Genomic DNA, 22,349 nt, shown 5'->3' on the forward strand with positions numbered 1-22,349 from the left:
TATATCCCCAACGGTCGAACGAGTAAATGCGATTAACCAGTTCCCGAAGCCGACCAATATATGCGAGTTACGCCGATTCATTGCCATGATCAGCTATTACCGCCGTTTCCTGCCGCAAGCAGCCGTTGTTCTAGGCATTCTCCAAGCGCTCATCTCGAGCAATAAGAAAAACGACCAGTCGTTGGTAGTTTGGTCCAAGAACGCCGAAATGGCATTTTTGCGCTGCAAAACCGACTTGGCCAGCGCAGAACGGTTGGCGCACCCATGTTGGGTGCTGGCGTCTCCATGTTGACGCCAGCAATTACGCGATAGGAGCAGTGCTTCACCAGGTTAACGACAAACAACTGCAGCCCCTAAGTTTCTACTCTAAGCGCATGACGGAAACACAAAAGCGCTAAAGGACGTACGATCGGGAGCTACTAGCGATTTTCCAAGCCGTTTCATTATCGAGGGACGCGACTGCACTATTTACACTGACCACAAGCCATTCATTTATGCGTTTCGACAGGATCACGAGAAAGCATCACCACGACAAGCGAGACAGTTGTCGTTTATGGCTGAATTCTGCACGAAAATCGAGCATAGTAGTGGTGCGTCCAATACTGTGGCAGACGCCCTATCCCGCATTGCTGGAATCGAACAAATCGACATGGACGAGTGAGCACGCCTACAAGAGGCGGACGACGAGCTGCAGCAGCTGTTAAGAGACATCGAGACGGGCAAATCTTCGTTGCGATTGCGTAAACTCCAGCTGCCGAACTCCAACATCAGCCTATATTGTGATGTATCATCGTCCCGTATTCGTCCATACATTCCATCGCCGATGCGCAGAATCGTATTCGACGTGCTGCATGGTATGGTTCATTCCGACAGACGCGCCACTGTCAAACTGGTCACTGAACGCTTTGTGTGGCTCAGCATCAACAAGGACATCGCCTCATGGTCGTCGTCTTGTGTCGGGTGCCAGATATGTAAGGTATATCGACATAACAGAGCCGCCCTCAGCAATTTTGATGTGCCGGATGCCCGTTTCCAGCACATCAACATAGACCTGATTGGTATGCTACCACCATCCAATGGCTATCGCTACTGCTTGACGATAATCGATCGGTTCAGCAGATAGCCAGCAGTAGTACCATTTACTGAAATCATGGCTGAAGAGGTGGTACGCGCACTCCTGCACGGTTGGATCGCACAATATGATGTCCCGATTAGGACTACGACCGACAAAGGACGTTAATTCGAGTCGGGCCTCTTCAAAGAGCTTTCGCGCATCCTAGGCGTAAAATTAAGCAGAACCTCACCATACCAGCCACAGTCGAACGGAATCATTGAGCGCTTTCATCGTACACTATAGACAGAATAGAAATGTCATAATACCGTCGACTGGTACAACCGTATTCTGATCGTCTTACTTGGACTGCGAGCGACATTCAAAACAGACATTAACGCATCACCCGCCGAAATTTTGTATAGCACCACCAGAAGCCTGCCTGGTGATCTTTTTGAGTCTAGCCGGATCGAGGACTGCAATTCGCATTTTGGCAAGAGCCTGCGGAACATCATGACGCAGCTCCAGCCGACTCAAACCTCAGACCACGCTACAACAAGGACCTCATTCGTCGACAAACACTTGCAGACGTGCTCTCATGTCTTCATAAGAGACGACACCGTACGCGCCCCGTTAAAATCGCGTACGATGATCCATATCTTGTCCTGCAGCGAGAGGACAAATTTTTCGACGTAGAGGTAAAAAGCAAACGATTAAGAGTCAGCATCGATCGACTCAAGCCAGCAGTCCTGCCCGACAAAGAAGCAAACGAAGGACGTGCATCGACTCAAGCGACTACACCAGATGCATCTGCTTCATCGAATAAGGATGATCCATAACTAGATACAGCCATTCACCTTGGAGTGCTCCGGTTTTCTTGGAGGAGGCCGGTTGTAGATGTAAGACAGCTAAACGACAAGGCAATCAAAGACCAATACCCGATGCTCAACATTAACGAAATCTTAGACACACTAGGAAGAGCCCAGTATTTCTCGGCTTAGAAAGTAATCACCACATTAAAGTCGACCCTAAAGATAGGTCAAAGACAGCCTTTTCAGCAGTAGGCGGACATTTCAAATTTATTCGAATGCTATTCGGTTTATCCAATGCACTCTCAACCTTCCAAAATTGGTGGATAGTGTCTTGGCAGAACACAATGGCAACTTTTGCTTTTTCTATCTCGACGATATTATAGTGATCTCGAGCAATATATTAAAATCCCATATTCGATTTTTAAAAGACTTACTCAGGCTAATTTAAGACTTCAACCTGATAAGTCCGAATTTTAATGAAAGAATAAAAATATCTGTGTCGTATTGTGACTGAAAAAGGCGTAAAGCCAAACCCAAAGCAAATCGAAACTATTAAAGCCTTTCCAATACCGAAGAACAGAAAGCTGATTAACTAGATTCGTTGAAAAGTATGTAACAGGCAGAAGAAAGCATTTCCGACCATATAAAGTATATATATTCTTGATCACGATCAGTAGCCGAGTCGATCTGGCCATGTCCGTCTGTCCGTCCGTCTGTCTGTCCGTCTGTCCGTATGAACATCGAGATCTCAGGAACTACAAAAGCTAGAAAGTTGAGATTAGGCATACAGACTCCAGGGACATAGACGCAGCGCAAGTTTGTCGATTCATGTTGCCACGCCCACTCTAACGCCCACAAACCGCCCAAAACTGCGACGCCCACACTTTTGAAAAATGTTTTAATATTTTTTCATTTTTGTATTGGTCTTGAAAATTTCTATCGATTTGCAAAAACACTTTTATGCCACGCCCACTCTAACGCCCACAAACCGCCGAAAACTGCCACGCCCACACTTTTGAAAAATGTTTTAATATTTGTTCATTTTTGTAATGCTCTTGAAAATTTCTATTGAATTGCAGAAAAAACTTTTTGCCACGCCCACTCTAACGCCCACAAACCGCCCAAAGCTGCCACGCCCACACTTTTGAGAAATGTTTTGATATTTTTTTATTTTTGTATTAGTCTTGTAAATGTCTATATATTCGCCAAAAAACTTTTGGCCACGCCCACTCTAACGCCCACAAACCGCCAAAAACTGTCCTTCGCACTTACACTAGCTGAGTAACGGGAATCAGATAGTCGGGGAACTCGACTATAGCGTTCTCTCTTGTTAGGGTTATTGGGCTACTACAGAAGATTTTTAAAAGATTTTGCCAAAATCACTTACTCAACAATTAAAAGGAAATTCGGATGTATTTATCGACCAGAAAACGTTTGAATTTCGCAAAACACTCTAATGCAGAGACCGCATTATACAATACCCTGATTTCACTAAACCTTTTATCTTATCTTTCAAGTGGTCACGGATCACAAGCCTTTAGTATGAATAAAAAGCCTAAAAGTCATTTACAAAAAGGGGTTCTCAAAACGTGGTGGCAGATGCATTGAGTAGAATTGTGGTAGACCTTAACACTAATGAAACCAGACCAATCAGTTGAGAAATCCTAAACTCAAATAAACGAGTTCGCAAATCAAAACATACTCAAAAATGCAGAATGCGCAAAGGATGCGTTGGAAAAACCCTTTAAAAACAAACTTAGACGAATCATTTCCAGACCATTGTTCGACGATAAAACAATAATAGATATCTTAAAACAGTTATAAAACCAGTTATACTATTGACACCATTTTTTAAGCATTACAAAAAATGTATGCAACATTTTTCGCCCAAATAAATCTTATAAAATTATAAGATGCATAACTTATTTAAAAGAACATGCAACTCCAAAACTGTAATAAGAATACATTTCAGATTACCAAGTCAAAAATAACCATAAAAAATAAGCATAGAGGGGCAAAGTTTTTTGGTAAATCGATAGAAAATTACAAGACTAATACAAAAATGAAAAAATATCAAAATATTTTTCAAAAGTGTGGACGTGGCAGCTTTGGGCGGTTTGTGGGCGTTAGAGTGGGCGTGGCAACATGAATCGACAAACTTGCGCTGCTTCTTTGTCTCTGGAGTCTGCTCAACTTTCTAGCTTAAATGGGCGATCCAATACTTTAGACTTTACCTCTTTGGCAAAAGATTTACCATAGTCACCGATCATAAACCATTGACTTGGTTAATGAACTTCAAACAACTCAATCTGAAACTATCTGAAACCCGTTACTCAGCTAGTGTATATACGAAGGCCAGTTTTTGGCGGTTTGTGGGCGTTAGAGTGGGCGTGGCAAAAAGTTTTTTTGCGAATCGATAGAAATTTACAAGACCAATACAAAAATGAAAAAATATCAAAACATTTTTCAAAAGTGTGGGCGTAGCAGTTTTGGGCGGTTTGAGGCGTTAGAGTAGGCGTGGCAAAAAGTTTTTTGCAAATCGATAGAAATTTACAAGACCAATACAAAAATGAAAAAATATTAAAACATTTTTCAAAAGTGTTGACGTGGCAGTTTTGGGCGGTTTGTGGGCGTTAGAGTGGGCGTGGCAACATGAATCGACAAACTTGCGCTGCTTCTTTGTCTCTGGAGTCTGCTCAACTTTCTAGCTTTTGAAGTTCCTGAGATCTCGACGTTCATACGGACGGACAGACGGACGGACAGGTGGACATGGCCAGATCGACTCGGCTATTGATCCTGATCAAGAATATATATACTTTATATGGTCGGAAACGCTTCCTTCTGCCTGTTACATACTTTTCAACGAATCTAGTATACCCTTTTACTTTACGAGTAACGGGTATAATTAGTCGGTTGATCAGAGAATGCGAGACATGTTTGAAATTAAAATACGACAGACAACCTCAAAAGACTTCGTATCAAATACCCGAAATACCCTCAAAAACGTTGGACATTTTACATATAGACATCTACACGATTAATAAACACAACAACCTTACCATTATTGACAAATTTTTCAAATTTGCGGCTGCATACCCTATAGCTAAAAGGAACTGTATTAACGTAGTTAAAGCGTTAAAACATTTTATCTCCCAATTTGGTATACCTAAAAAGCTAGTCTATGACCAGGGAGCAGAATTGGCTAGCGACATGTTAAAAAAATTCTGTACTCAATTTAATATTAATCTACATGTTACGTCCCTCCAGCAATCTTCTAGTAACTCTCCCGTTGAACGGCTACTTCTAGTAACTCTCCCGTTGAACGGCTACACTCAACATTAACTGAAATTTACAGAATAATACTTGACGCCAGAAAACAGCAGAAAACAGTGAACATGACGAGATAATGTCCGAAGTTCTACTTACATATAATACCGCAATTCATTCTACGAGTAAACATACTCCCTTCGAACTATTTAATGGACGCACCCATATATTCAATCAAGCAATAATGTTCAATAATGAACATGACTACTTGACAAAGTTAAATGAATTCCGAGAAAAATTGTACCTTATCGTTACGGAAAAAATCTCAAACGACATAATTAAGCGAACCCTTAAATCAAATGAAACTAGAACAGACCCTTTAACTCTTTAACCCGTCACTTTAATTCTTTGAAAGGAAAGCAGACGGAACAAAATTACACCTAGGTTTTCCATTCACAAAGTTATAGGCGACAAAGGTCACACTTTAATAACTTCTAAAAATCAAAAACTACAGAAGTCAAAAATTCGAAAGATAGTCCTGAAAATGAAGAAAAGTAATAATTTACATAACACTGATGACAATAACGGTCAATATGCCCTTTTAATTTATCTTTTCAGATTCACCTTCGGGTTGATTAAGGCCTTCTCTATCCGTTACCTAAACGATAACACCCCTATAGCCAGATTAGAAGTAGGTAAAGCTTTACTAATTGACAGATACAAAATAATTAGCCATGTCATTAACTTACAAGACTACAGCAGATGTATGAAACAATTTTACCTGACTATTAATGAATTTCACCCCGATACTACTTTAGGAGACTCTGTCACTATCATAAAAGCAAAACTAACCCAAGCCCAGGTCAAGCTCAAAGCCTTAACTTCCTTTAATAGAAACAAACGTGGTTTGGTCAACGGACTGGGTAGTCTTGTAAAGGTTGTTAGCGGCAACATGGATGCCAATGACGACAAAGAGATCCATGAAGAATTAGACAATATAAAGAAAAATTCTAAAGTCATTAATGATAACTTCCTAAACCAAGAATTGTTTAACAATGAAATACTTACCCGGTTCGAAAACATTACGAATCATATAAATATTGAGCAAATTCTTTGAAACCTCACAAAATAAAATTTACAAACAATTTAACATGCATGGTACCCTTCTGGAAGAAATTCAGTATTTAAACAGGATTAACTCTAACGTAGAATTATTCATCAATCACCTGAATGACAAAACGGAAAGTAGTTAATAGCAAAAATAAATATAATTCCCAAGTTTATCATCTGGACGAGACTCCTTCCGGCAACCCCATCTCCTCCTCCTTATATTAAAACCTTTGCCAGCAGGGCCGCCTGTCTCACGAATAAATATTTCTGTGACGGATCCTGGGCTGGCTGAGTTATATCCTTACAGATGACGGCCAAACAGGGACCAGGCAGGATAAAAAGGACTCTTAAAACCCATCGTGGATTAAAGCCCCACAACTAAAAGAAGAGGGACAGAAAAATGTAGGTTACAGACGAAGATTTTGGGGGGAACACGGCTGCATAAGCCTCTTGGACACAGATGGGGAAAAGTCGCCCCGACGCAGGGAAACGGACAAGGGCCTCGAGTATCCGGAAATTACGGGAGGACCCCAACGAACGCCCAAGGAAACTGACGACCGCGATCCAACAGGATCACAACCGTATCTGCGCCCAGGTCACGTTCGAGGGATGACCCATCACCCTGGATACGGGGCCCTCGCATAGTTTCATCAGCGATCACATGGCGAAACGATTAGATAACGGGAACAATCTTCGAGCCATCCGATCCCGGGTCAAGCAGGCGGATGGGACAGGCCGAGAAGTAACGCGGAGTAACTGTCCAGCTGGGCGAAGCTCAGGTCAGCATCTCCGCTCTCATCATGACAGACAAGAACGACCTCCTGCCTGGCATGGATTTCCTGTGTTACGGAACCGGGACCCTCCAACGCGGCGGGCTTCATACTCCAGCCACCCACTATCCCTATCCAGGGCCGAACAGACGGAAAGAGGACGCACAAGCTTACTCCGAACCCCACGGACCAGAAGCCGCATTACGGGCTCTCACGGAACCGCGCCAGGAAGTCGCCCCACTGCCGCACACTGAGCCACGAGGACCAGAAGTCGCCTCCCAAGCACAACCTGGGACACCCCGGCCGGGAGCCGCCTCACAGGCGCAACCAGGGCACGGCTCAGACTCGGCCACGAGGCCGCAGCCGGCGACCTCAACACATCCGCATCATGGTCGGGACGCAAACCCACCCCCCGCCTCTCAGCCACGGAGGCACCTCAACGCGAACACCACGGGTTGACGAATCCATCGCCTCGAGCTGGGCCGACGTGTTGCCCGCCGCGGTCGCAGCCGCCGTTCGGCGAAACCCTTTTCGCCGGGCCGAGAAGAGAGTCCGGTTCCAGGACCCGGAACCGCCGACGCCGATAAGCAGGCCCTCCCGCGGACACCGAATACGACTCGGAGGAGGAGCCGCGACTAAGCGACACCCCCATTAGTTAACCGTCCCCGGCCGTGGACTGTTCCACTGGAAAGTGATGCCTTTCGGCTTGCACTTGGCTCCGGCGACTTTTTAGCGGGCCCTAGACACTGTGATTGGCCGGACATGGAACCGCATGCCTTTGCCTATCTCGATGATACCATAGTGATCGGGTCTACACTCCAGGAGCACGTACGGAACTTAAGGGAAGTGTTTCGACGTCTGAGGGAAGCCAACCTCCGCCTCAACCGAGACAAGAGCCAGTTCTTCCAGCGCAGTATACGATATCTCAGACACGTCATCAGCGAGGCCGGAATCCATACGGACCCCGACAAAGTCGCTCGCATACGGGTCTTGAGGCCGCCGACGAACCTCAAGGAGCTCCGCCGCAGCCTCGGTATAGCGTCCTGGTAACGACGTTTCGTGCCCAACTTCGCCGACGTGGTCGAACCGATGACCGCCCTTTTCAAAATGTATCGGAAGTGGGAATGCACGACAAGACAGGAACAACCCTTTCAAGCCTTAAAGTATCTACTCACCGAAGCACCGGTGCTCGCATGTTCCGACTTCGAAGAGACATTTACATTGCAGACGGACGCCAGTGACTACGGCATTGGTGCCGTACTCACCCAAACCATAAAGGGAAAGGAACGTGTCATCGCATACGCCAGCCTCCGGCTAAATACCGCCTTCTCCGCCACTGAGATGGAATACCTGGCCATAGTTTGGGCAGTCCGTAAAATGCTCTGTTACCTCAAAGGATATCGGTTCGAGGTGATTACTGACCACCACTCTCTCAAGTGGCTAAATTCTTTTAACAACCCCACGGGCTGGATCGCTCGGTGGGCACTAGAGTTGCAATATGACGTCAAGTACCGACGCGGGGCGCAGAATCTGGTCGCCGACGCGTTGTCACGCCAACCGCTGGCCATGGTTCGCCAGGTGCAGGACGACTTCTGTAAGTGGATTAACAAGAAGATGCGGAAAATCCACCAGGAACCGACGAAGTATCCAGACTTTCGGGAAGAAAACGGACACCTGTACCGACGCACAGGTGCCATGACCACCCCACGGCTGGATACCTGGGCGTACGGAAAACGTGTACGCGGGTGGCCCAAAAGTACTACTGGCCAGGATTGTTCCGAGAGGTAGCGCTCTACGTACGACGGTGCCGCAACTGCCAAAGGTATAAGAGAAGCCAGCCGGGAGAATGTTCACCCGACAGGTAGACGAGCCCGCGTATTCCAGGCTTTCTGCAAGTCTATGAGAATGGAATTATAGCACACCGCGCCCTACACGCCTCGACAGAATCCCACGGAACGGGGCAACCGAACCGTGAAGACCATGATAGCACAGTATCTTGGGGAAACGCCCCAGAACACGTGGGTTCAGCCCCGCCTTCCTTGTTTAAGGACGAGAGCCACGCTTGGCCAACGCGATCTACGACGAAGTAACGTCGGGACGAGGTACAGCCATGGTGCCCCCTGAGGGGAAGTGTCGGCAGCTCCACAACATTTTTCAAGTCGCCCGCGAATACGCCGAACAAGGTCGACACTATCATCTCAGGCGACGGGAATGCAGACCAGCACTGGGCTCTTCGGTTCTCGTGCGCCAACACGTCCTTTCAAACGCAGCTGAAGGATTCGCCGCGAAGCTAGCCGCAAAATACGACGGACCTTATCGGGTTATAAAATTCCTCTCGCCGAACATAGTCACACTACAGGACGGCGGGGTCGCCGACGTCGCACCACGGGCATTCATCACCGGAAGCCCAACCATCAGGACAGCGACGAAAACAAACCGGTGGAACAGGAGGAGGCCGTCAGAAGTGAGGACAAGGAGCCCTGGTCGAAGGTACCAGATTGCCAGGGGGCGCGCTCAGCAAACGTCCCCGCCCCCCTCGGGGGAAATGAACCCTTCAAGCCAAGGACCGCCACATCGGACTCCTCCCGACAATCATCGCGTCAGCAAGGAGGTCACGGTACCATGGGGGCCCCGCGCCGCCACCGTTCGTCTCAACACTTGCGCTCTCATAGTTCTAGCCCACAGCGGCATATCAGCCATTAAAACCATATAAAAAGTGAACCATAAAACGACACGGTTTCAAACAAAGAGAAATCTATGCCAAAACACTTAAGAACAGCACGACCCGAACATTCACACAAATAAACTCACAATCACAACCCAATCGCAACGTCAAAATTCGCACACCACATCAGTAGCACAAAACACTTCATTTAAGACACCAACAACTGGACCAGCCAAAACACCTCTAATATCAAACCAACCTCTCCAACACCATCACCACCACGGCTACGACAAACTAGAAGACATGGACACTGACCCCACACCTACCAGAAAACGATCTACGATAAAAATCTTCCCCAAAGATAAGACTAATAACCTATCTATCTACAAGCCTCAAACCATCCAAAATAAAGGCCAATGCTCTGAACAAAATCAAGAACACTAACAACAGCAACAGCGAATCCATATAGAACCATAAGCTCTACGCAAAACTTAAACCTAAATCGTTAACACGTTAAGTTATAAGCTTTCATTATCTCACAAATATCTCTAACTATAATCCAATGAAATTTAAAAGGATATGTAAACAACTACAGCCAACTCCCTTTTCTCATAAAAAAATTCGCTCCTCACATAATTTTGCTCCAAGAAACCCACATACAATACATCAATAACATTCCTACCCCAATAAACTACAAACTATTAACAAATATAGCCACCAATAGATTTGGGGGCGTAGCACTACTAGAGCACAAGTCAATTCAGTACACTGTCCTCAACATCATAAGTTATAATTAAGCAATAGCCATAAATATACAATTTAAACTAAAATTCAACATATTTTCCACCTACATTTCTCCGACCAAAAACATTTCTAACCAGACACTACAAAACACATTTAATATAGAACAAATACCCTCTCTAATTACGGGAGATTTTAATGGATGGCACCCACCCCCAACAGAAAATAAACGCAACTTATTCTTTTAAACAACAAATCCCCCACACACTTTTCAACACACAATACTTACACACACATCGACCTCACACTCTGCTCTCCAATCCTAGCCCCACACGCCAAATGGAAAACTCTAAAAGACCTTCATGGTAGAACCATTTCCCTATTATCACGACCCTTTTCCCAACAACCAATATCACCCATATCCGTACTACTATTCCTAATAGCTTTCAATAAACTATCTAACATTATATCCCTACACAAAGAAATTAAATAAAATGCATACGCCGACTTCTTCCTTGTAATACATTTCAATAAAAACACAAATATAAACTTCAGCTTAGACAACCTATTAAACGATATAGAAAATTCGAAATACCATATGCAAAAACCTCCACATGCATATGTAAAGAGCACCACTGTACTTGCAAGATTAGCTGCAAAAACATCAAAATTCCTACAGTTACTTCCTAAAAAATTCTTCTACACGAACACACAAAAAACAAGGGAGAACGCTATAGTCGAGTTCCCCGACTATCTGATACCCGTTACTCAGCTAGTGGAAGTGTGAAGGAGATTCTTCAACACTGACAGTTTTTGGCAGTTTGTGGGCGTGAGAGTGGGCGTGGCAAAGAGTTGTTTGGCAAATCGATAGAAACTTACAAGACCAATTCAGAAATGAAAAAATATCAAAACATTTTTCAAAAGTGTGGGCGTGGCAGCTTTCCGCGGTTTGTGGGCGTTAGAGTGAGCGTGGCAAAAAGTTTTTTGCAAATCGATAGAAATTTACAAGACCAATTCAAAAATGAAAAAATATTAAATTATTTTTCAAAAGTGTAGGCGGTGCAGTTTTGTGCGGTTTGTGGGCGTTAGAGTGGGCGTGGCAACATGAATCGACAAACTTGCGCTGCGTCTATGTCTCTGGAGTCTGTATGCCTAATCTCAACTTTCTAGTTCTATAGTTCCTGAGATCTCGACGTTCATACGGACAGACGAACAGACGGACAGACAGACGGACGGACAGACGGACATGGCCAAATCCACTCGACTATTGATCCTGATCAAGAATATATATACTTTATTTGGCCGGAAACGCTTCCTTCTGCCTGTTACATACTTTTCAACGAATCTAGTATACCCTTTTACTCTACGAGTAACGGGTATAATAACCTTAAACCTCATAATTTCATATTCACTGACGGCTCAGTAATTAACTGCACAATAACATTCGCCATTATAACGGGAACAAACATGAAATACTGCCTCCATATTCATCTGTCCTCAACTTCGAAACAATCGCCATTCTAGAACCAATCGAAATTATTAAAAACCGAAGAGGCAAATTTATTATCTGTTTCGACTCCCTATCAAAATACAAATAATAACAATTTTTACTCGAACAGAATACGATCTCTAATAACGCAACATGCTCCTAAAACTAAAATAATGTGGATTCCTGGCCTGTGGACTGCATTAAAGGAAATGAAATAGCTGATCAAGCTGCAAAAATTTTCCACTTATCCTCACCCCAAACATAAATAACACAGACATAAAAAACATCTTAAACCTGAACTTGCGACAAAAAAGAATGAAAACATAATAAACTGCAGTCAATGGTACCAATCAATTAATACGAATAACAAATTTGGACCATTGGGCTCAACTAAGTAAAAATAATACGAGTTCGACTAGGACACACAAACATAACCAGCCTACACTACCAAATTCAATACCAAATTCAATACCAATTTGCCCGTTTTGCCAAGGTGATACCTCAATAAGGCATATATTAAACTCATGCCCATCCCTCCTACAAACCTAGACCTTCTTAGCAAACCCAACCCAGATAACTTACAAAACTCTAGGATAAATGACATAACAAACACAGAAATTATTTAGCCAATTAGCTATTAACTAAATTAAGATAAAAACACATTGTAAACCAACATAGCCATAGGCCCTGCAGCCAGTGGTATACCATTTAAGTTATTTTATTTTTATTAACTACTCTATCTACTATATTATAATAAATAAATAAAATATTTGAAGGTCAGGATAGAAGGAATGTAAACTCATATCTAAGGGGAACAGACCCTGTGCAAGAAGCAAAGATCACAAAAATCCCGAACAAGCGCCACCGACTTATAGCATCTTTAATTATTTGAATATTTAAAAAGTTTACATATGTTACTATAAAGTTACCATTTCCTACATTGAACCCGCATGTAGACTGTTGTTAAGCAGATCAGGATAATAGAGTCTATGCAGCAGTGTTAAGTGTCCGATTGGGATAAATTGCTTTGTAGGTTTAGCAGTTTAGTTTTAATAAATATTTAAAAGAAAAAAATTATAAAGGGCAAATAATATTCTGCAACCATTCTTCTTTCCCATTCCCGCTTTAAGGCTGTTTTTCTCTCTGTACATGAAGCGCTTCAATGCGGGATGCAACAGAGAGTATGTTAACATTAATATAAACACAGCTACCCAATATAAAATCTTTTAAACACCTAATACTTCTGGCGTTTCTTAGCTTTAATTTGTAAATTAATACCCACAGAAAACTATTAATGCGTTTCTTATAAAAGTTTGAGACCCAAATTTTTGAAAAAATTTACAAATAAAAGAAAAACAGAAAAAAACACATTTATATAAAACCCAGACCGTCCCTCACCCGAACTCAAGTCCCCCAATATTAAAATGCCCTCCAAGTAGAAAAATAATTATTGTTTTAAAAAAAAAAAAATATTTATAGTTTACAGAAATTATACACAGGTTAAATCAACTTTACATTTAGGGCCCAAAATCAAAAATCGTTTTTCTTTAGTTTAAAATAGTATGTTTAGTTTTAAAACTTATTGTAATCCGTTCCGATGCGTCGTCAAGGGTTTGTGTTGTGTAAAGTGTTGCATATTAGTAGGGATCACCATTTATGTCAACTGGTCTTTGGTGGTCATCGTAGGGTGAGCGTCGACAGCTGCAGTCGTAAGAAGTGCTATGTCCTTGTTTGTTCTTAGTCCGATAGTCCCATAGCCCCTTGTTTTGTGGAGATCCATCATAGCCCGCGATTTAAATAAGTGATTAATACGTGCCGTGCGAGTATCCGCGATTTTAATTATTCCCTCCATTAATCTTCCGAAAAATGGTAGCTGGAACCATTTTATGTGAGGCCCGATTTTGTCTTGGTGACAGCAAGCCAGATCCGGCAAGGCCACATCTAAAATAAAAAATTTTTTTCAAATCGTCACTAACAGATGTTCGAACCCAAGATCTCCACAAGTTCATTAAATAAAGTAGGTGTTTAAAGCAAATTATTGCGATCAAAAAATCCAAATGTTCTATAAAATCATGCTGCTGGAAAAGTTTTAGCCATTTGGTTCTTTCGCCACTACTGAATCCGAACACTTATTGTTGTATAATTATTATTATATTAAATTGCACTATTGACTGCTGGAAGAAGTTTTTGATATTTAGTTTTAACGCCGCGTCATAATTAATTAATTTAATGCTTTAATAATTTATTTTCTTGTTATACCCGTTACTCGTAGAGTAAAAGGGTTATTATACCCGTTACTCGTAGAGTAAAAGGGTTATTATACCCGTTACTCGTAGAGTAAAAGGGTATACTAGATTTGTTGAAAAGTATGTAACAGGCAGATGATAAAGGAATCTGCTGGCCTGGAGTGCAACAATAACAACAACAGTTTTTATCGCCTACAGATTAAAGGTTTGAAGACTGACAATTGTTAGTTTGCCTCTTCTCTTCGCTGTTTGACCTCGCCGAAGCTTATTTTGATCGGCTTAAGGTTATTGCCAGGGAAGTTATTGTGGATAAAATTGGTTTACTCAATTTGATTGATTTAGATTTTCGCTTGCATCTGATTGACCAAATTAAAACTGCATATGGACGGCATCAAGATTCGCTAGAAGCTCTCGATTTTAATGAAATCGGCAGCCAACGCCGAGATGAATTTGATGAAATGGCTTTACATCTTGAGTTTTGTTTGAGTTTTCAACAGCGTAGAGATGAACAAGCTACCAGCCCTATCTGGCGTCACAACAAATTTACAGCTTACGTCACGGCTAAACGTTCCTGTGTTCCAGAGCTTAAGTTGCCTTCGTTCGCTTTTTATAAAATTATGGACAAAGACCCCGAGTTATCCAATGTTGAAGAGCTACGGCCAACTATCCAGTGCACTGCAGTGACTTTAGATTTACTTAATAAACGGTATTTTAATAGCCGTCTTGTTTTCCAAGGAAATACTTAGCGTTAGAACGTAGATTCGTCTTCGGTGCAAAAACTTCTAGTGGCCAACTCACACACGCGCTTTGGATGCTGCTGCAAAGATTGGATGTTGGTACACAAACTGGCTGGGAGTACACTACGTCTATGGATAAAATACCCTAAAATACCCTAAGCATGTGCATTTGTCATTAGATTGCAAGTCCTCAAATTTAGGATAGTACTAACTAGAGAGAAAACTAGGGCAGCATTTTTCGTGCAGGTATTTCTTGCTGCATCATTGTGTTTTGTAAGAGGATAGTACAACGACTAAGCTTCGCGTTCTGTTTGATCTCTTAATGCGGCGCTCCTAGCAGGACCTGTCATCCAACCTAAGCTATTCGTCATTTTAATGAATTTTCGTTCATATGCAAAATGTATCGGTGTGTCCGTATAATAGCTCTAGATAATTATTAGCAATACATCTTGTGGACTTTCCTAAGGAGGAGTTAAGCGTGTTTAAGTTGGACACAGTCAATTATAGAACCAAGACAGCTTCCTTCTCCTCAGTGCGGGCAATGCACCAGCTTGCTCAAGAAGAAGGCTTTACTTATCCCATTGGATCGGCTGCTTTGCTAGAAGGTTTTGTGAGGAGTTGAAGCTCCGCACAAATGCGGATGGTGATCGCATAAGGAGGTCCTGCCGTTGTCAGTTACTCAGCAAGGCGAAGCGTAGTATCGGCAGTGCGAAGCCCGAAGAAAGAGAGTTGGGAGACTCTGGGTTGGAGAAAGAGAGTTTGGAGACTCTAGAGAGAGTCTGGAGAGAGAGAGGGTTTAGACTCCGGACTAACTGAAAAGAGAGTTTGGAGAGTGAGCACGTTCAATGGCAAATAACGGTACAAATCGAACTTTGGACCGGGCCAACGGTAAAATCGTGGACTTTGGATCCGGAGACTGGAGACCAAAGGGATAAACCGTTAGAGGAGGCCTAATTAAACAGGCCGAACGCTGGAAGAGGGACAGACAGTCGAGAAGAACAAGTGTACGAGTCAACAACGTTAGAACGAAGTCAGCAGAGGAGCTACAGCCGAGGTAGTCAACAAGACGCAAGATCGCTACGACAAGACGTTCGGGACGAGAAGGTCTCCTAATCGAGACGCAGGTAGCTAAGGTTCAGTACGACGAAGCACAAGTAGCCCAGAAGCGCCCAACAGGCGAAGCCAAACTAAGGAGGGCACAGGATAAGCGGCAGGGATTGTGGTGTAGACCCGGATAACTCTGTAGGAGACCGCGAACTTGAACCAGGCGATCACCTAGGTGTGTCTGTGCGATCCAAACAGGCGTAATACCGGCGCCACCAGTTCGAACCAGACGTGGGGTTGACGTGTTGCTGTTCCACAGGCGTTCCACTCTCAGCCCAAGCGACGAGCGCCCAACAACGAAGGTCCCCGCCACTCAGGACGACAGGAACGGCGAGACAGCGGAACGAGGCCGGTGGACAATCCATCCAGCACAAAAGGCCGGATAATCAGATTTCTTTGTAAGTCCAAGCACAGGGCATAGCTTGATCGCCGACGTGTGAAGACGTGTTTTTATCGGGCTCCACACAAAATCAGTTGTTTTGAGTGAAGTGAACGCCTAATAAAATAAACTAAATAAATAATCCGAAAGCGAAAGAGTCGCTCTATGCGATGCAAGATCGCTTAAATATATATATATGATTTGTTATCTTAAATAATAAAACTATGAGTCAGAACGACGCAACAACGCGTACTTCTCCTACGTCTCACCGACAACCCCAAGCGCAGACATCGAGCGGTCTATAACCCATAGCCCCAGAAACCTTCTCCTACAAACAAATCAAGAAAGAGCGCGCTCTTGCTCTCCCTCTTTCTTAGCTCCGACAGAAGCCCCGCTACCTCCAACAACAACAGCTGGAGATATACCGACAGCCCGCTCTATCTCGTCATCGGCTGCATTCGCTCACGCTCTGACTTAGTCAGCGAAAGCAAAACCGCAAGCAATAAACGGTTCTGCTGCACTACCAGCAAAACAAAAAGAAAACGTAAACAAAAAAGCTGGGTCGACCTGGCAGACTAGAATGGACCGCTACATTACAATAAAGCGAAAGCTCAGCCCGGAAAATTCAGATATGGAAAACAAGCCGAAAAATACACGCGACAACTCTACCTTGATCAACAATGTTGCCCCCGGAAATACCAACAGATTAGCCTTGCTGCCAGATACCGCTGAGGACGTGCCGCTGGGATCCGTTGATATCGAACCGAAGAAAACAAAGTCTCCGCCAATATACATCCGCGAGAAGAGCACAAGCGGTTTTGTAAATACTTTGATTGGCTTTATTGGAAAAGATAACTCGTAAGAGGTACTATCAATGAAATCAAACTTCAAACGAAAACGGAGGACAACTACAGAAAAGTCACAAACTATCTTCTACACCTACCAGCTTAAAAGCAGCAAGGGCCAGCAAGTAGTACTGAAGGGCATTAAGTCTGATGTTACGCCCGAAGAGATAACTGAGGCGCTAAAGGAAAAAGGAATTTAACGCCAAAAGCGTGTTCAATATCAAAAACAGAAACAGCCAGCCCCAACCACTCTTTAAGATTGAGTTTGAACCAGAAAACAAGCCTCCTAGAAAAAACGAGGTTCTCCCAATTTACAAACTCCAGCTCCTTCTGTACCGTAGGATCACAGTAGAAGAGCCGCACAAACGTAACGCTCCTGTACAATGTACAAACTGCCAAGAGTATGGCCACACGAGGTCGTATTGTACACTTCGCCCGGTGTGCGTAGTCTGTGGAGATCTCCACGACTCCAAACACTGTCAAACTAACAAAAAAAATGCAAACGAGAAAAAATGCAATTACTGGGGGGGTAATCACACAGCAAACTACAGAGGCTGTCCAATCTACAAAGAGCTGAAAATCCGTCTTCACAAAAGAATGAACACGGCGCGGACACACCAAGGAACAGCTACGCTGACACCATCAGAAACATATCCTGAAGTACTTTTCTCGATAGCAGCAAGTTTCGCTCCTTGGCCTACATCCAACACTAACAAGATAACATTTGCAAACGTTTTAAAATCGGGTATGACGCCTTCAACCCAAAATTCTCGAACCCCACATGAAGTGCACACAAAATTAGACACACAACAAAACTATAACCAAGCTGCGCAGCAGGAAACAAAAACTGAAGCTATGTTGCAAGCCCTACAAGAGAGCATTATGGAATTTATGGCATTTATGAAGACCACTATTCATGACATGATGCGTAATCAAAACCTTTTGATACAAATGCTTGTAGCCCAACAACCAAATAAATAATGGCTACCTTACGCATAGCTACGTGGAACGCCAATGGCGTTTCACTGCGCAAACTTGAGCTAGCTCAATTCCTACATGAGAAGCATATCGACGTAATGCTTCTTTCGGAAACTCATCTCACAAGCAAATACAATTTTCAAATAGAAGACTACCATTTCTATGGTACAAATCATGCCGACGGAAAAGCACACGGTGGCACCGCCATACTCATAAGGCCCACTTTTACACAGAATTTGCGGAAAATTATCTTCAGGCCACATCTATCAACATTCAGCTGGAGGACAACACTCTCCTCACACTAGCGGCCGTATAGGAAAACAGCTTTATAAGACCATAATAAAAGCCACTAATAAACTTGACCATGTTTCCCCCGGGAGTCCTACATACTGGCCATCAGACCTCAATAAGCTGCCTGACCTGATCGACTTCGCAGTTACGAAAAATATTTCCCGCAGTTTGGTTAAAGCTGAATGTCTGCCTGATCTGTCATCTGATCACTTGCCTGTACTAATTCACCTCCGCCGGTACGCAGCAAACGTGAAGACACCATACAGATTGACTTCTCACAAAACAAACTGGCTCAGGTATAAAAAATATATAAGTTCACACATTGAGCTAAGCCCAAAACTCAATACTGAATCTGATATAGAGAGCTGCACATGTGCATTGCAATCCATCCTTACTGCAGCAGCTCTTACTGCAACACCCAAAATAACAAATACTACAATTAATTCAAAAACGACGCTTACGCAGAGAATGGCAATCTTCCAGATCCCCAACAGCAAAACAAAAGCTAAAAGTAGCTACACGGAAACTGGCCAACGCTCTGAAACAAGAGGAGGAAGACGATCAGCGCCGATACATAGAGCAACTCTCACCAACAGGCACAAAACAAAAGTCACTGTGGCGAGCCCACTCAACTCTTCGCCCACCGACTGAAACCGTTTTGCCGATAAGGAATTCCGCAGGCGGCTGGGACCGTTGTGATGCAGATAGAGCCACCACATTTGCCGCTCACCTACAAAATGTGTTCACGCCAAACCAGGCTACTAGCACATTCGCGCTACCGTCCTCACCCGTAAACTGCCACCAGCAACACACCCCAATTGTGTTTCGTCCTAAAGAAGTAACTAAAATTATCAAAGACAATCTCAGCCCGAAAAAATCCGCCGGCTGCGACCTTATAACACCGGAAATGATCATCCAGCTGCCACACTCTGCAGTTCGCTACAAAACCAAGCTCTTTAATGGCATCACTAAACTTGGTTACTTTCCACAACGATGGAAGAGGTCGATTATCATAATGATTCCAAAGCCTGGTAAGGACCACACAGTCCCTTCATCTTACAGACCAATAAGTCTACTCTCATGTATTTCGAAACTATTCGAAAAATGCCTGCTGATCCGACTTAATCTACATCTGAGATACCACAACATAATCCCAGCCCATCAATTTGGATTCCGCGAAAGCCACGGAACCGTTGAACAGGTGAATCGTATTTCAACGGATATAAGAACTGCATTTGAACATCGCGAATACTGTACAGCAGTATTTTTAGACGTATCCCAAGCATTCGACAGAGTCTGGCTTAACGGCTTAATGTTTAAAATTAAAACAGCCCTATTCGAAAGCACACACAAACTTCTAAAGTCTTACCTCTATGACAGAAAGTTACTTACTTGTCAACTTACACTGGCTTATCAACTCTGGTTCTCCGCTCAGCCTAGATCACAAGGTCTTACTCTACAATTCTATACTGAAACCTATCTGGACCTATGGCTCACAGTTACGGGAAATGCCAGCAATAGCAATATTGTTATCATACAGCGAGCACAATCAAAGATTCTGAGAACCATCACTGGGGCACCGTGGGACGTTCGAAGTGAAAACATCCAAAGAGACTTAAATATCCCATCAGTTACCAATGCAATCACGGAACTTAACGAAAAATACCATAGCAAGCTTTACTCGCACCCCAACCACCTAGCGAGAGGTTTAACCCAGCTCAGCAGCCGTTCCCGTCTCCGGCGAAAAGACCTACAACCCCAGCGAAGAAATTTTTAGGGCCGTTTAATCATAGAACAGTTGGAAAATTAATACAACTGTTCAAAAAATACATGTTATAGTTAAGATTTTTAAACTTATTGTTAGTTTTTATACAAGAAGATTCAATAAATAAAAGCAAAAAAAAAAAAAAAAAACCCAAACACAATTTAAGATCCTAAAACGAAACTGCAAGCGTTATTATTGGTAACCGGGTGATCACGTAATTCTATAAATTTGGTGGGACGAACGCACAAACTCTACTGAGCTAGCCGCACGTATTCCGTAGCGAGCAGACAAAACAAAACAGTTCGTTACATCTGGCGCCCAAATAACGTGATTATCCCGGCAGTAAACAATTAAATTAAGCAGTATGGTTAGAAGTTGGATCTACCGTCTTAAAAAGGAAGATTGCGCATATGTCGCACAGAGGTTGCGCATATCGCTGTCGGGAAAGACAGAGAACTTGGGCCGAGTTCATAGACAATATTTCCTGCCCAGGGGATACTTCACGAAGCTCGCGGACAAGGCGAGACAAAGGAAGGAAGGGTTTAGGGAGGCATTCAAGGACTACATGGTCGAGATGCAGACTCTGATAAGACCCCTTGGGTATGGGAAGAAGGAAACGCTGGAGCTCATCAAGGAGAACTGCACGCCAGACCTCCGAATAGCGTTGAGATCCTACCACGTGGACGACCTAGAGGCTCTCATGATCCTGGCAGATAAGTACTGCACAGATAGATAGATAAGTAAGAACTGCACAGGGAACGGGAAGCCTTTGCGGAAGAGCACGAATACAGCCGCGACAAAGCCCCTGCCGCAACACACGTCACGTGTAGAAGGTGTGAGGACTCAGGAGAGCTAGGAACGCAGTCCCAGGGACAGTGGGCACGATATACCCCGGGTCAGTCTGGGCGTCATTACACAACCTTATGGAGGCCGCCAGTTACCACCCAGAGACACACTGGAACGACTCTTGCGGGCAACTCGGGTCAACACCCAACCCATGTGGCCAATCCACAAGAAGCTTGTCGCAGGTGCGGTGGACACGACCATTGGGCAAGAGGCTGCCGACAACAGAGGCTGCTGTTCTGCTGGGTGTGCGAAAAAATAGGAGTCCGAAGTACGGAATGCTGCCAGAGAGCGGGAAATGGGCAGCGATCTTAGCCGCAGAGAGGCGAGCATGGGTCGCAGGGTGCCGCCTCTCCAAACTAACTAGAAATCGAGGAGGAGCAGCAGTTGTCCGCAGCGGTAACGATCGGTGGAGACACTTACAAGGCCACGATCGACACCGGAGCAAAAGCAAGCTTCATAAGTGAAGAGCTGGCGGACAAGCTGGCTGCCCGTGGAGCGATTACAAGGATTCGACGGCAGGGTAGGTTGGCAGATGGAAGGTGCGTCGAAATCAACGCAAAGCTCGAAATAAGAGTGGAGTTCGGCAACAGGGGACTCGTCATGAGCCTGCTAATATAACCAGGGATAGTGGATGCGTTGATGCTGGGGTGGAATTTTCTCACGCAAGTCGGGGCCGAGATCAAGTGCGCCGGTCATGAAATCCGAATACCGGCCAGAGGCAGACACAACGGGTGGCTCGAGGAGAAGTTGTCGGTCGCATTAGTCCAAGGGGATGGCGAAGAGACATGAGCAAATTCCGGGAAACAGAGCTCGCGGAGTTTTACGCCTTGACCGGAACTCGACCGAATACTCGTAGAGTATTGCCGAGCACACGATAACCATGAAGGACGATAAACCAATTAAGCAGAGATACTAACCCCAAGGAGCCCGTACAGCTTACCCATTGTCATGGTAAAGAAGAAAACGGGAAAATGGAGACTATGCGTGGACTTCAGGCAGATAAACGCCCGGGCTTCACGGCCTTCACGGTCCCAGGCTGTTCCAATGGAGAGTGATGCCGTTTGGATTACACTCCGCGTCAGCCACATTTCAACGAGTCCTGGATCACGTAATGGGACCGGAAATGTCGCCGCATGCATTTGCGTATCAAGACGACATCATCGTAAACCTTAAAATAAACCCGGAGAAATGTCAGTTCTTCAAACAACAACTTCTGTAACTAGTGCACCGCGTCACAAGCCAAGGGATAGGCA

General features: G+C 44.1%; 1 protein-coding gene across 5 annotated transcripts in view; it reads right to left on the reverse strand.

Annotated features, from left to right (window-relative positions):
• The window catches only part of LOC26535568 (aminopeptidase N), a 254,635-nt gene that overhangs the window by 5,528 nt on the left and 226,758 nt on the right, over positions 1-22,349 (reverse strand). Inside the window, exon 13 of one of the 5 annotated variants that reach the window (XM_039377405.1) lies at positions 13,362-13,846. The exons of the other annotated variants lie outside the window; for them this stretch is intronic. Within the exon in view, the coding sequence (XP_039233339.1) occupies positions 13,741-13,846 (106 nt within the window). The 3' untranslated portion in view covers positions 13,362-13,740. Of the gene's footprint in view, positions 1-13,361; positions 13,847-22,349 lie in introns of those variants that run through there. 5 annotated transcript variants of the gene reach the window in all.

The sequence above is a fragment of the Drosophila yakuba genome, unplaced genomic scaffold, assembly GCF_016746365.2.
Source record: "Drosophila yakuba strain Tai18E2 unplaced genomic scaffold, Prin_Dyak_Tai18E2_2.1 Segkk8_quiver_pilon_scaf, whole genome shotgun sequence".
NCBI lineage: Eukaryota > Metazoa > Arthropoda > Insecta > Diptera > Drosophilidae > Drosophila > Drosophila yakuba.